This window comes from Tetrapisispora phaffii, chromosome 8, assembly GCF_000236905.1.
Source record: "Tetrapisispora phaffii CBS 4417 chromosome 8, complete genome".
Lineage (NCBI taxonomy): Eukaryota > Fungi > Ascomycota > Saccharomycetes > Saccharomycetales > Saccharomycetaceae > Tetrapisispora > Tetrapisispora phaffii.
In genome coordinates, this window is record NC_016527.1 from 611,239 (window position 1) to 627,144 (window position 15,906).

Here is a 15,906-nt window from a genome sequence, read left to right on the forward strand (position 1 = left end):
ATGCTTCGTAAAATAAAGTATATATTACTGAAAAATTAACCATGAGTTTAATGAATGGATTGGATTATTGTAATATGCTTTGAGATTTCTCTAAACTTTGCGACGCAAAATACTTCACATCAATATCCTCATCTTCATTTAAGTTCTTTAGTGCAGGAATTATTGTGTTCTTAATAGTATCTTGGTAAGTGTTTAGATCTTTGCTAAATGATTCCGCTACTGCAGCATATGACTTTGCAATATTAAATCTAATATTTGGTACTGAATCATTTGCTAAATGATTGATAAACGGTAAAATATCCTCTGCAGTAATTTTTTGAGACACAACAGGAATTAGTGTAGTTAAAGCAGATAGCAAAGTAAATCTATATACAAAGTTTTCTAATAATTGTGTATCAAATTTTAATAATTTAGAAATAATTTCTTCTTGACACCATTTATCCCCAAATATTTCTGTTAAACGTTTTATATTATTAATAGCAGCATTTCTGATCGAATATACGGTATCCCATAACCAAGAGAGGCATAATTCACGTAATTGTTTATCGAAAAATTCTTCGCCTAATTGTTCTGCTAAAATCGGTATGTATTTAATTATCGCAAGTCTAACCCTCCAATTCATATCGTTTGCTAATTCTGTAATGGCAGGTAGTAATGATTCTGATAATAGTTGAACACCTACGACATCATATACTGCTTTTAAATTACCAATTATATTAAGACGCACCTCTGGGAACTCATCCTTTAGCATATCTAACAATACTGGAATTAAATTATCAGTGGTCTGTTGTCGGTCCAAAACATCTGCAATATTTGTAATAGTTAATGCTAAAGAGGCTCTAGTAGCTTCGTTATCATCCATGCTTAAGCTTCTAATAATTGGAAATATCTTTTCCAATACAACTGTTGGATTGTTTAATAAACTCACGAAACCAGGTAATTGTTTAGCAATTGCTTTCCTTATATCAGCCTCATTATCTTCGCATAGACCAATAAAAGGTTCAACTAAAGAATTTATATATGCTTCATCATTTGAGAATTGACTAGCAACTTCTTCAAATTTATCGGCAATCATGTAACGAACTCTCCAAGATTCATCAGTTATTAACTTTTTAGTAGATTCTAATAGATCATTTGCATTAGAATAATCCTTATTTTTGTTAAAATATTTTAAAATCGAAATTAAACAATCAACTGCTAAAAATTTAACGGAATCTTGGTCATCATCCATAATCTTTTGAAACATTGTAGAAATGGATTTCCAATCTTCAGGTGTTGGCAAGGATTGATTTTGAGCAAACAAATCTATTATACTTGGTAAATTTTTGCTTGCAGACCTTCTAACCATTGGTGTTTCATCTTCTATTAATTGCAAATACATCGACAGCATATTCGATCTTATAGAATCGTCCTTTATTCTGACTAAAACGGATTTAAAAAGACCACATGCCGATACTTTGGCTGAAAACCAATCAGCAGTACTTAAATTTTGTATCAATGGAATAAAAGCATTAAATAGTTGCTCTTCGGATAGCTCCTGAGCAATATTGTTCAATGACATAACAGCCTTCTCTCTTACAACAGTATCTTCAGCAGAAGCTAATACCTCTAAAGGTTGAATAAGAATAGTCAAATGTTCAGGACCTCCAACATATTGTGTGAATTTCCCTAATTGGTCAGCTAAGATGGCAAAAACTTCATCTTCATCATCCTGTGCAACTTCTAACAAAAATGGAATTAATTCATCTCTACATCTTTCGGGACCTAAAGCTTCGGCTACAGTGTCAATCCTCTGCATTGCTTCAACTCTATTGATAACATCGACATGTTTCAATTCATCCATTAAGAGTGCAAGTGGATAAATATCATCTTCTGGTGAAATCTCAGAACCCATTGTTTTCTAAATTAATAGCAATATACAATAACAAATTCCCACTGTTATATTTAAGGCTAATGTTAAAATCTATGATAATTATTATCTTCAAACAAAATAATAAAAATTAAAAAGATTCTTGTCACCTTTAAAAATAAAATTATCTTAGTAACAGTATATAACAATATATCACGACGACTATTTCTTCTCTACAATATTATTAATTGTACTTGGAAACCTGTACTCTTGACGCTATCAATTATGAATATAGCACTATGTATAAAATTCAACTGACTATACTGAAAAGGTTATCTTGGGGTCCTTCTTTCATTTAAATAAATATATAATTTAACTATTTAAATTTTTTTGAATTCTATTTTGTTGTTGTGTTTTCTCGTCGGATTAAGTTTACTATAAATTTATTTTAAAAGACTGATGAACCCGAGAATCCAATTGAATCATGTGACTCCTATTGCAGTAAATGTATTAATTTACATCAAAGGTGTCGTTAATTGTACTGTCAGACTTTGCATTATCTGGCACATCTAAAATATATGTGGGTGTATACATGTCATTAATGAAAGTGGTTATTGAGGAACTTTCTGTTGGTGTTTTTTTTTATTTTACGTTTGGGTTAGGTTGTTTTCGTATCTGTGGGTTCATTTATAACCATTCAGCACTTTGGGAAACTAGAAGTAAAAACAAATACTGTTTTTTTATTAACAAATCTATAAACTATTCTTATCAAGTAAAGTTTATAATAAAACTTCCAATATTCATGTAGGAATGAGTGATCATTTATATTTAGGGATTTTTATTTATTATAATAACTCTTTGAGTTTTATAGAATGTATAAAATGTTTATTATTTGGGATGCATCTAGCGTGAATATATGGGACCCTTAAAAATGCTTCATATCAATCCCTCTAATTCTTATTATAGTTTCAACCATTTATCATTAACAATCTCATCAATGGTTGGACGCTTATTTGGATTCTTGGTTAATATCCTTTTAATTAAATCAATACAATCTTGACTTGCATCGCTTGTGTTATTAATTTTTAGTTCAGCTTCAAGAATCTCATCAATGTTATAGAAGGGATTCTCTTTAAACATTATAGTATATAATAAAATACCAATCGCCCAAATATCTTGTGGTTTACCAAGATACGGTTCACCACTTAGCACTTCTGGAGCAGCATAATCTATGGTACCAACAAAAACATCAAATGGACCACTGTTGACATAGGCTGCTGAACCAAAATCAATTAGCTTAACAAAACCTTTGGCATCAACAATAACATTTTCGTCCTTAACATCTCTATGAACTATATTAGAGTCATGCAAGTGCTTTATACCAAGCACAACTTGAATGAAAATCAATCTTGCCTCCGATTCGGTCATGTTTGATTTGAATTCAATTAAATCAAACAAATCAATACACCCAGTTTCACCATGCAAGGGAGTTTCAATGTAATAATAATCATCATCTTCAAAAAAATCTAGAAGTTGCATGATATTTTCATGAGGACTTTTATTCAATGTTGTCATTATTTGGATTTCTGAAGGAATTGTACCCAACTGTCTATCTCTAACCCAGGTATCTACCAAAATTCTTTCTTTGAATATCATTTTGATAACAACAATATACCGTTTCTTTTTATGAAGGCATAAGTTAACTTTGCCATATGCACCTTCGCCCATCTTCTGTAAAATAACAAAATCTGAAAACTTTTTCGTACGTTTTTGAGAACCAATTTGATTCTCTGGAACATGTAAAAATGTAGTCTTCAATTCAGATGGTGAATTCTTTAAAGAACTGATATTAGAATTAAGATCGGGGAAGGATCCACCGCTACTGATTTCTTTGGAAGGTACACGAGCAGACAATTGCAGAGATGAAGCTGATTTAGAACTGATGGGTGAGGTTGCCATGCTTTTAATTAGACCTTCATCAACAGTAAATCTACCTGAGTTGATAAATTGAGATTTATCTTTTACGTAGACATTTGCAAGTTCCAGTTTATTTCTTAATTCGCTATCATTAAAAATATTTTCATTGTCATTAGTTTCAACATCTCCTTTTGAGTCTGTGTGTTTCTTATTATTAGACGTTTTCGGTGATAATACATTTGAGGAAGAACGTACCGATTCCGGCGTGCGTGGAACGTGTAAATTGAGGGAAGAATGTGATTGAGAACTGTTAGAATTGGGAGCAGTTCCTTGTGACGTAATAGTTTCTCCTGACATATGCTTATTATCAAGAGATAACTTAGAAAGCGCAGACAGATCTTTAATGTTTATTTTAAGGGTTGATTTTTTCGAAGAAGATGCCGAACTACTGTTACTGCTTATGAAAGCCAATTCGCTTTCGTTTAACATTTGTAGTTGCGAAGGATTAGAATTATAGTCTTCGAATACAACATCTCTTGAATGGGTTATCCAAACAAATGCAACAGATGGATCGACAACACGAAGTTGAAAATCTATCTTTATCGAACATCCATCTCTGTGAAGACCATCTATACCAACCGATGTGTAAAATGCATCCCGATCACCATCCATTTCAGCTTGGATTTTTCTAAAGAAATGCTCGGTTAGTACTAAACCTTTATTCCTGCAATTGGTAATATCCAAAGCTGAGTACTTCTGGGCTACGTATGAGATAATCTTCGAAAATAATGGAATAATTGTGTCAATATGCTCTCCAGCTAATTCACTAAAATGTAAACCAAACATGTTTTTGGCTATAGATCTGTTAAAAGTTATGAGTTGCAAAGTATGTGTATCGATGATGAAGAGACCAGCTTCATATGGCAAACTATGAACTTTTAACTTTAATTCTTTCTCTAACATGATTGCCGAAACAGCACATGGGATGTTATATGACAAATGGTTAATTGTGAAGTATCTTCTTCTATTTATATGATTTGCGACCCTTTCTTGAACAGAATATAGTTTATCTTCCTTTTCAAATATTTTTCCCTGCATAACATCTTTGATTAGTTTCGAAAGAGAAAGACTAATATCAGATACATCGTGCATTTCATTGGCAAATTTCACAGACTTTTTCTTCGTTGGAATTGGAGCAATATCAATGTTCTCATTTTCTTTATTAGAAGAAAAATCATGATTTTCAAAGTCATTATCAGTATTTGTATGTGAAGGTAACAAAGCTAAAGATAATTCTTTTTCCATTGAAAGGCTACTCAATTTTAAGTCATCACCAGGGCTTTGTTTTTGTTTGAATAAAGCATCATTGCTAACGATATCTTCTATCGAAAAATCATTCAAGTTAAGTTTTAAGTCCATGTAATCACATGGAACCTTCTCAAAAACACAGACTAATAAATTGTTTTTTCTTTTCGCCCAAATTGATGCCCATATTAAGTTATTTTTTCCGGATCCTGACTTTTGACTACCACCCGGTTGAACAATAGCTACAATTTCACCTGTGAAAACGATATCTCTCCCTTCAGTTCCTAATATTTTATTGCAAACGAAATCTCTATTATCCGGATGAATCAAATCCAATAAAGATAATGCTTTGATGGCATTCCTAGATATACCAAATGATAAACATGATAAATCGTTAGCTGCCCTAAACTGCCACGGATATTGTTCAGAACATGTGAAAATCGCATGAGGTGCAGAGTTTTTAATCGAGGTGAATGTATGCAATAAACGGCCATAATCTTGTTGTGGTCTGAATTCAGTAAACGATTCGTTATCTTCGCTGGGAATCGCATTTCCATTATTTTTATTTCCCAAAAATTCATTCATTTCTGTTTTCAATTCAGCCTCATCATCGATTGACCGTTCATCCGCCAATAATTCAAAAAATGGCTCGGCTAAACTATCCAATAACGTCTTTGTGACTGTAGTGGAGCCTGAATTTTTGACATCGCCAATGTTTAATTTATTGATATTCAACAAGGACATGTTATGTAAAGCTGATGCTTTAGCAGACAAATTGTTTTCCAAGGTTTCATTCAATAAGTCTAATAATTGAACCAAATCGGATATACGCGATGTTACAATCTCTGCAGATTGACTCGCCGTTGAATTATTATAAAATATGTTTTCTTTTTTTGATTCCACTCCCTTTCTGTGTTTTGTAGAGATAGAAATTGCAGTGAAGTTCAAATTATCTTCGTCAGATTCAGAGTTTATTTCACTTTCAGCACTTTCATCTCCACTATTATTATTATTATAACTAGTTTCATGTTCCGAAATGTTTGAAAGTTTATGCATTGTCATTTTATTAATCGAATGACTATTTGATGTTTTTATTTTTCCATAGGCGCCATTAAGTGAACTACTGTGTCCACTAGGTAAATGCATTAAAGATGTTGCTCTTGGCATGGATGCAATGTTAGTGTCTGATACGGTTGGAGTATTCATGATCGTAGCAGTTGCACTTTTCGTAACAAATGCTTGCAATGTTGCTGAATGTGTTGTGTGCTTATTTAATTGTAAACTATCTCTTCTATTATTTTTAGCGTACACTCCATCTGCGCTGTCATAACTGGTATTATTATCTCTATTGTGTTGCGATGAATTGTAGCTTTCAAGATGACTTAAGAAATCTTTATCATGTTTAATGAATTGGCTTAAATGTCTTGAATGATTTGTCTCTGCATCGTCACCATTTGCGGAATTACTTCCAGAGGGATCCTTCAACATATCAGGGTTACCTATTAAAATTTCCAACGATCTTTTCAAAATTTTCAGCCTGACAGCTAATGAATTTGGCGATAAGGGATTATATGAATACACATGGGTAGATTCATTAGGGAGATTCATCAGCTCCTGCATATCGATGTCCGTCGAGCAGGAGTTTAGAGAATGGAGTGAATTCGAACGTTCTTGTAAATTTGCTGCATTAGGAGGACTGAGATCTTCTATAACTTGTTTCTCTGAAACATTAAATTGTGACTGAGCTTGATTAGTAGGGTTTCCCTCATTTAGAATAGAATGTTTTTCTCTCAGAGTCTGAAAAGAATTCCTCGAAGTATCAGAACCACCTATGTAAGGCATTTGATAGAACAAAATAAAACCAATCTAAAGCAAATATAAAGCTGTATCCAAAGAAGCAACTAGAATAAAGTAATGATGTGGTACTAAAAACGTATTAAAACTGGTATACCGAAGTCTTCAGGCACACTAGGAATTAATATAGTTTAGATTACCTTCAATAGATCGAGATCAGTGTTTTTTGATATCCCGTTGTAATGAGTGTCAAGACAATATATCACTAGCGTGTATATATTGGTACATATACATAGATATATATCTACATAAGCGTAGTTCATACAATTTAGTTTCATCTCTATATGTTGTTGCTATATATTATATTTTCAGGTAGTTTGTTAAATTGCAAAGTCAAAAATTTAAGTTGCAGAACCGAAGAATGATGCTTGTGGGAAATACCCCATATTCCATAAGAAACGCACGCACAAAGCTCATTATTCCTTGAAAAATTAGGAGATGACCATCAATCAATTACACAAATGGACTAATCTCGGAGTGGAAGGGAGCAAAACAGAAACTGGAAAATTGGGAAGAACGGAACGGGGTTACCCGGCGAGAAAAGCTGCAATCGATGCCTGAAGCAGAAAACCGTCACGTGCTGTACACGTGAATACTTTAGTTGCTATTTTATCACGTGGTTGCACGTGACGGGTATTGTTCCCGTGACAGGAAAATGTTACTGGGTAGGGGGAGGGTGTGTGACACAAAATCAAACATAATTTTATTCTTAGTGACATAAATATCACTAAGAATAAAATACAACAATCGTACATCAGACCATAGAGTTTACAACTCTCACAGGGCCTGAATATATAAACTAAGGTCTTCTTTCCAAATAAAGGAATGTAACTCTCTTATAGTACTTCTACTGTTTAGACTTTTACTCACAAGAAAAGAATAAACGGTATTTGTCTTGGCATTGAGTACTCCCAGAAATACAAGTACTATTGACATCTAATTGAATACTATCTCTTTCGTTAGTCAGATAAAAAACACACAAGGAAAATGAGTTTGGGTGGATCATGCATTCTTTCTGCCATTGGTGGTATGGTTTACAAGTTCGATAGAAATCAGGTCTATGAACGTTTACCAGCGTCACAAGATATTCATTTAAAATATTTTAAATTAGATAACTCGAACGATTCTAAAACTACGAAACAATTGAATCAAACAACCGCTACCAATAAAGGGATCTATAACTCTAAATTCATTAAATTCAAAAATCAAGTTCCAGTCATATTCATTAATTTTTTCAAAGACTTTTTTGAATCAAGATCATTTATATTACCAATTAATGGGATTAAAGAATTATTTAATAATTTTAAAGTTTATATGGTGCCAACTCTATTAACTTTTATCATATATTTTTTAATGTATTTACTGGTGTCTATGGCATATTTTGCCACTATCACACCAGTATATACAAGTTTACTGTTATTCTTAGGTCCACTAGGTTTAATCATTTCATTAATTCATACCGTTTTGCAAACAAATCAATTAACAATGATGTTCATGAGATTAAGCCATTTCCAAAATTTTGTTGTGAAAAAATATATTAATCAAAATGACTTGCAGGAGCTTATTAAAAATAAACCCAAACCAATAAAATACTATATATCACCAAGAACAAAATATTTTTGGGTATATTATTTACCAAAAAAGTTAGTAAAATATGTTTTGGGTTTATTGGTATTCAATATGCTCTTTGCCATTAGCTTTGCACCAATTATTGGTCCATTCCTTTTCCATTTTTTAATAGCACCTGTTATTACAAGAATTTATGTTTCGAAATTCTTTAGGTTAAGAGGGATAAGTAACGTAGAGAGAAATCAAAACTTCTATTTACATTTAGGAAGATATACAATTATTGGTTTATTTGCAGGATTATTAGAAAATATTCCAATTTTATCTGGATTTTTTTTAACTTCAAACACAATCGCCGTTACAATGTGGGGAATTGATGAAATTTCAAAATTCGAATAATCAATAAAATTTATAAACATACTAGCATTATTTACCAACAGTTATCATTAATTACTTAGCTTTTTCCATTTCAATTTAAAAATTATCCCCACTATTAGATATTGATTTAAAATTCAAATAAATTAATAATATATTTCCTTTATTTCTTAAATGAGTGCACATATAAATATATATTAATATTTACAAAACTTAGTATAAAACAACACTATCAACGCAACCAAACCCAGCGGCAACACCACCTTCATTAGAAGAGTTAAATTTGGATCTTAATAACCAACCACTATACTCATTATATAATATATCATCATCATTGAACAACACACATCCAAATATACCTAATTCACTAATAATGCTTTCTCTAAAATATTCACCTCCACGAACTAAAACATTTTGAGTAGTTGGCTCAGGTTGAATCAATTCCATCAAAATATAAGCATTCCAATCATTTTTATCTAATTTTTGTAAAAAAACTGGGATATCTTCTTTGTAGATATTATTACCACCTCCTTCCCTTTGTGGCTTTAAAACATAGTTGTTTGGAGATTCAAATGCAAGTTTTTGTCCTTGTTTCCCCAAATTAGAGTCATCTAAAGGATAAATTTTAACAAATGTAGAGTGCAAATCTTCAAGAGAGTCCTTGTCTTCGATGTAGTCTTTTAAAATATCTTTATCAGTTAAAAGTTGTTGAATTTTCTTAGTTCCTGACAATTGAGTCAATAAATCAGGTGCTTTAATGGCATAACTGTTTTCAAGATATAATCTAGTATCCCAGTCATCCTCACTAGCAAAATCAGATGGTGAATAACATGATCTAAAGTATATAACACCAATTTCTTCACCGGTAGCTTTCACAAACAATCTATTACTCTCTAAATCCATATAGGTAGAATTTTTAACTTCATCTAATATTAATCTTCTTGATTTAATGCCATAATTCGTTAGTAAATTATATTCTAATAGTCTTTGATCAAATGCATTTCTTTCCTTTTTCTGAACAATAAAGACAACAATTGGGTTTTCCTTTAGAGAGTCATAATGCTTAATTGCTGTAGCCAACCCTTCAGTTAACTTTTGTGATGAATCAGAAATTGGGATATTATCATAGAACTTTAATCCATTATTTAAGGAATATTTACCCGAATCATTTAGATATTCATGCAATTGACTGACCTTATAAGACAATCCACCAAATGATACAGAAACAGTGTTGAATTCAACTTGTTTAATTGCATTGCGTTCTTTATCAATTAAATAATCAGATCTAAAGACACCTAATCTTAGCTTTTGCTTAATTCCTTTCCCCTCAGCTTTCAGATAGGTTTTCCACAACCTCCCTGTAAATTCAACATCAAATTTAGATAGCTTTTTAGATTCCTCACGTAACCAATTACTTTTATCTTGAGCTATCTTAGCATATAATTCGTTGTATGATTTTTGAACATTGACTGCATGTTCAAAACTTTCCCTTGGTAAAGGCGTTGGAAATACAGTAGTGGGAGCAGTTGATGCCCCTTCTTCTTTAAAATTTGGTGGGTACATGACTAGTCCATTTGCTAAAGACCACTGATGCATTTCTGGAATAACATGGTTAACCAATTCCTCATCAGTTAATTTTGGAAAAGAAGGATATTTTCCTGACATTTTCTTAGATCGTTCTTCAATTGATTTAACTTAAAAGTTAAATTGAATAAGTAATTAAAGTCCTGTTTGAACTGAGTCTTATAATATAATATTTAAGTGTCATTTAAGACTCAATTGATTAACTTTAGATGCAGATAAACATATCAAACTGCTTTCCTTGTAATCGGTTATTAACCTTTTTTAGTTTCACCATCAGTTATTAGTAATATTTTGTACCATATCTCGCTTCAAAGAAAAGAAGTCGCTGAATTTGACATCAAGTAAAAACCTTTAAATTGGACCTTGTCGAGGGATTTCAAAACAGTGGCTTCATTATTTGCATTGAAGCATGACCTGTGGAACATAGAGCAACTTAAAGTACTCTCTAACGTAGTGTAATATTATATTATATATACAAATGTATTTATTAATTTTCTATAAAGAAATGCTTTTAATTTGGTCTGTGTTTATTTGTTTCAGAAATTATACGATAGAAATCGTGTTACAGAAAGAAGTGATAGATGCTGGTTATTTTCCTTCTTCTGTGCTCTCTTCAAAGATAATATCTTCCAGCATGTCATTTACTTTAGATTCTAATGCATCTTCTGATTTTTTATCGTCTTCACTAATATGACTATCTAAATCTAATTTGTTATTTGCTAGCTGCAATATTTTTTCTTCAATGGATTTTTGAGTAATTAAGGTTGTAATCTGCACTTCCTTAGTTTGACCAACTCTATGAGCTCTATCAGAGGCTTGTCTATCGTCATGTGGATTGAAACTTTGGTCGAATATAATTACATTGTTAGCGCACACTAAATTGATACCAAACCCACCAGCTTTGGTTGATAATATAAACACTGGAATAGTGTCATCTTCATAGAACTTGTCAATTAATGACTGACGATCGTTAACTTGCGTCGAACCATCTAATCTTAGAAATTTGTATTTTAAGGTTGATAATACATTCTCTAAAATATCTAGTACCTGGGTAAACAATGAAAAAATTAAAACCTTTTCTTTCTTATCTATAATAATTGTCTTTAGTAGTTCGCATAATTTTTCAACTTTACCTGAATTCATCCATTCATCATTTTTCAATTGATATTGTGACAAACTTTTTGGAAAGTTAGTACATAAACGGTGAAGTTCATAATCGGTCATATAACTCATATCTTCTTTAATATATTCAATATTACCATTTTCAGCATATTCAGGTTCTCTTAAGATTGCTTTACTCATTTTAGAAATCGTTGCATCGTCATAGATATGTCTGAATAATAAAGGATGGATAGAAGCCTTTCTCAAAGACATTATTAAATTTTTTGAACTTGAATCTTTAATTGCTTTCCTTGCTTTAGCATCCGTTGGCAACATTCCATCTCTGATAAGCTTTTTATGATCCTTTACCATTTGTATTTCTTTATCATAAATCTCACGTTGGGAACTTGCCATATCACAATAAACAATATGTTTATGCTTTGCTGGTAAATGTTTCAAGACTTGGTCTTTACGTCTTCTCAAAATAAAGGGTCTCATCATTGTCTTTGCTCTATTAATTGCTTCCTGTGCCAACAATGGATTGTAATCTTTACTAGCTGTGGTGGTCTTTGCTCTTTGTTTAAAGATAGAGGCCAGTGATTCCTTTTTAGATTCAAAAATAGATGGCATAATGAATTCCAATAACGACATCAATTCTTTTAGATTATTTTGTAATGGAGTACCTGTTAATAATAATCTAAAATTACAGTCTATTCTCATCAGTTTATTAAATCTTTCTGACGATGAATTTTTTAACATATGCCCTTCATCATATACAATTGCATTGAAGTTACAGTTTCTTAAAAATGATACATCTTGTTTGTTACCTGCTGCAAGATTATAGGTACTAACTATAACATCATACTGCCCTACATTTTCTTCTAATATATCACGTAGGTCCGCTCTTTCTGCCTGAGTACCATAATAAGGTTCAATCTTAAGTTCAGGACAAAATTTTTGGAATTCTCTGAGCCAATTCTCTAAGGTTGATGATGGAACCACTACTAGGTGAGGTCCTGGCTCGTTTATTTGTTTCAAATATGCCATGAAACTGATAACTTGACAAGTTTTACCAAGACCCATATCATCAGCAAGGATACATGACATTTTGTTATGATACATTAAGTTTAGCCAATTAATGCCTGCCTGCTGATAATCTTTTAAAGTAATATCTTCAGCCAATAATTTTGGTTTACCCATAAAAAATTTAATTAATTTTCTGGCCTTTATTTTGTTACTTGTACGAGTAACTCTTGTTTTGGAATCAATTGCAAAATCTTCATCATCATCTGCACCTTCATCGTCATCAGCTTCCTCTACACCTATATCAAAATCCTCTTCCTCGTCTTCACTGTCTAAACGTTTAATTCTTCTTGCTGTCTTCTTAGCCAATAAATTTGCGGTAGAAGAACTTGGAGTTGGAGTTGGGGTTGGAGTACCTGAAACTTCTGAATCATCAAATTCTTCAACAACCGCTTTATTTTGGTCATCAGTATCTAAAGAAGTGATATCCAATTCACCATTTTCTGAAGGTTTTTCCAGATCAACACCCCATTTTTTAATTTGAGAAGCTATCAAAGTACCATACGATGAACATTGTTTAATAAGAGAATCAATCGCATTATAACCTTTTATAGATTGGAATAATTTATCAACAAGTTTTTCACCTTCAGGTAGTTTAGGTTTACGAGATTTCCTTTTGTTTTCTTTCTGAGATTCTAATTTCTCTTTTTCTTTCTCTGTAATAAATTCCATGGCTGAAAATTGTGCAATGGATTTGAAAGTTCTGCTTTCAATAATCAATTTGGCTTTTTCAATAGGTATATCAGCTAAATCGGCAATGTCATTTGCTTCTGCTGTATTAATGAATTTCAGTATTTGAGCATCAATATTTTCTTCAGTTACTTGCTCTTCATAATTATCATTTTCTGAATCTAAATCTGTCAAGCCATCATCAATGACATCATGTTCTTCCTCATCTTCCATTAGTTGTTTAACAGATTTTTTTTTCATTATCTTTTCCTTAGCTTGATCAAGATGAGTGTTAGTTTTTTGTACTTTTGTACTTTGCATATCAGCATATTTAACTAATCTTCTCTTTTTCTTTGCCACTGGAGGATCTGAGTTTTCTGATGATTCATTCTCAGATAAAAGATCAGTTAACTCTGATTCGTTGACATGCTTCTTGTTTAATACATTCGAATAACGATCGAAAATTGAAGCTTTCTGTTTAACCAAAGTAATCTTTGAAGAGTCCTCTGCTGTAGTTGATAGTCTATTGACCTTTTTAGGAGAACTAGCAGACCAGGAAGTTCTTTGGCTTCTAATTTTATTCAACCTTTCCCTAGATAGAGCTAAATTGAATGAATTTGATTTGAATACAGCCTGAATTAAAGTTGCTGAAAAATCGGAAAATTCCTCTGATAGAATTGTCAGATTTGCTCTAAAGTCATCCCCGTCTTTTGAAGGAGATACTACATTTTGTGAATTTCCACCTTTGAAAGAAAACTTTTCTCTCAAAGAATTAGCGTTATCCATTTTGAAATCGGATTCTTTCTTCAATGGTGATGACGATGGGATGTTGTACCTTGATGGAGAAGATGATTCTGGTACTTGGATATCGTCATTCATGTTTAAAAGTATCTTATTTTTAAGTTCTTTTCATAAATGATTATTACGTTTAGGGTGTCAAAATTACTCTTATTTCATATGAGGTTAGCTTGTTTTAAACTTACTTTAAATGCAATAAACAGTTTTACATTACTTTCAGGTCATCTCAGAGTGAAATCAAAATTCTTTGCAGGACCAGCAAATAATTTTACGCGACTGACATTAAAATTTTAGACACGAAAAAGAAACGCGCGTAGCAACATTTCAGTTGGTCTTCTCTTAAGTAGTAGAGCTTAAAAAAGATCAATAAAAGTCCATGAAATTTAACATGAAATTAGAAATCGATTCATATAAAAAAAGGGTACGATAATATTTAGAATGGGTCCATTCTATAACATGCTCGGCAATTGTTAGCTAAATGCACGATATCCGTATACAGAGTAGATATCATATTTGACACTTAGAATTCCATAATTATTAAAATGCCAAGAGTTATATGTTTAGGATCAAAACGGTTCCGGTCAACTTAGGCCTTCCTCATCAAGAAGATTTGATAGTGCCAAGTTTAACTTTAGAGACACAAAAGTCAATTAAAAAAATAGCATGTGGGGGAAATCACACAATTATTCTGTGTGAGAATGAAATACTTGGTTGTGGAGAAACCAGTGCTGGTCAACTAGGAGATGATGTTTCGACTAATTTGGGGTGGAAAGTGTTGTTTCCAACGAGATCCATCATTGACGTAGCCTGTGGATGGGAGTTCACTGTAGTAATCGACTTTAATAACCAAGTACTCTCTTGCGGGACTGGTGGAAAAGGAGAGCTGGGTTTAGGAGCTGATGTCACACAATCAGATTCTCTACAATCAGTGTTCAAAATCCCTGACGGATATCAAGGGAAACTATTTTCATCTTTACAGAACTGCATCCTTGTAATGACAAATAAAACTACTAAACATTGCCAAATATTTGGATGGGGCAGCAACACAAAAGAACAGCTATTCAAACCTAAAAATAGGAAGGTGGCATCTCCCACACTCATATATGAAAGTCAAAATACTACGATTGACTATGTAAGCATGGGAAAAGATTTTATACTTCTAATCAATGATCACAATGAGGTAATCGAAGCCCGAGGAAATTTACCAGCCGGATTTACGATCTCAGATTGGGTCTCCAAACAACTAAGCCACGTCGCTTGCATGTGGACGTCTATCCATATCCAATTAGAGGACAAAATCCATTCATTCGGGAATAATAGGTACGGACAATTGCTCAACAAACAAATCCCGAACATTAAGAACTTTTCCACCGGAAGTGAGCATGGCATCATGTCCTTAAACAACCCCAGCACCATCAGTTGCTGGGGTTGGGGAGAACACGGTAACTGTGGACCTCTCAACTCACCGACACGCCTCGAAAACCTGTCACCACACCCTATCACCACACCGCCTAATGCAAACAGCATCAATGACTATTCGAACACCATAAGCCCACCAAATACGATCCTACATCTAGATAATAAAAACACTCACCAAGTCCTGCTGCAAGGCGGCTACGCAACTTCCTGGATTGTCATCTATACCAGCAAACAAACCCCACCGCCAATTTCACCATAAACACTTGCAACAGCCATTTGTACAATGTGCGCCAACATCCTAGACCATCTGCGATTGATTGTATTCTGTCCTTATGTCAAGATATACAAATACCTATAGATATATAAATAAGTATATAATTTAACCG

At 32.6% G+C, this 15,906-nt stretch overlaps 6 protein-coding genes across 6 annotated transcripts; 2 read left to right on the forward strand and 4 right to left on the reverse strand.

The window, feature by feature from the left end:
* Positions 1-64: 64 nt before the first annotated feature.
* Positions 65-1,894, reverse strand: TPD3 (protein phosphatase 2A structural subunit TPD3; the record flags this gene model as incomplete). The annotated part of the gene is made up of 1 exon (XM_003686851.1): positions 65-1,894. The coding sequence occupies one exon, from the start codon at positions 1,892-1,894 to the stop codon at positions 65-67; it is 1,830 nt and encodes a 609-aa protein (XP_003686899.1).
* A 915-nt stretch (positions 1,895-2,809) lies between these two features.
* PSK1 (serine/threonine protein kinase PSK1) lies at positions 2,810-6,913 on the reverse strand (the record flags this gene model as incomplete). Its single annotated transcript, XM_003686852.1, has 1 exon — positions 2,810-6,913. One exon carries the CDS (start codon positions 6,911-6,913, stop codon positions 2,810-2,812), a length of 4,104 nt encoding a protein of 1,367 aa, XP_003686900.1.
* A 999-nt stretch (positions 6,914-7,912) lies between these two features.
* LDS1 (Lds1p) lies at positions 7,913-8,890 on the forward strand (the record flags this gene model as incomplete). The annotated part of the gene is made up of 1 exon (XM_003686853.1): positions 7,913-8,890. The coding sequence occupies one exon, from the start codon at positions 7,913-7,915 to the stop codon at positions 8,888-8,890; it is 978 nt and encodes a 325-aa protein (XP_003686901.1).
* Positions 8,891-9,079: 189 nt separating this feature from the next.
* On the reverse strand, positions 9,080-10,531 carry GSH2 (glutathione synthase; the record flags this gene model as incomplete). The annotated part of the gene is made up of 1 exon (XM_003686854.1): positions 9,080-10,531. One exon carries the CDS (start codon positions 10,529-10,531, stop codon positions 9,080-9,082), a length of 1,452 nt encoding a protein of 483 aa, XP_003686902.1.
* A 507-nt stretch (positions 10,532-11,038) lies between these two features.
* FUN30 (DNA-dependent ATPase FUN30) lies at positions 11,039-14,182 on the reverse strand (the record flags this gene model as incomplete). Its single annotated transcript, XM_003686855.1, has 1 exon — positions 11,039-14,182. The coding sequence occupies one exon, from the start codon at positions 14,180-14,182 to the stop codon at positions 11,039-11,041; it is 3,144 nt and encodes a 1,047-aa protein (XP_003686903.1).
* A 475-nt stretch (positions 14,183-14,657) lies between these two features.
* Positions 14,658-15,779, forward strand: ATS1 (Ats1p; the record flags this gene model as incomplete). The annotated part of the gene is made up of 1 exon (XM_003686856.1): positions 14,658-15,779. One exon carries the CDS (start codon positions 14,658-14,660, stop codon positions 15,777-15,779), a length of 1,122 nt encoding a protein of 373 aa, XP_003686904.1.
* Between the last annotated feature and the right edge of the window lie 127 nt (positions 15,780-15,906).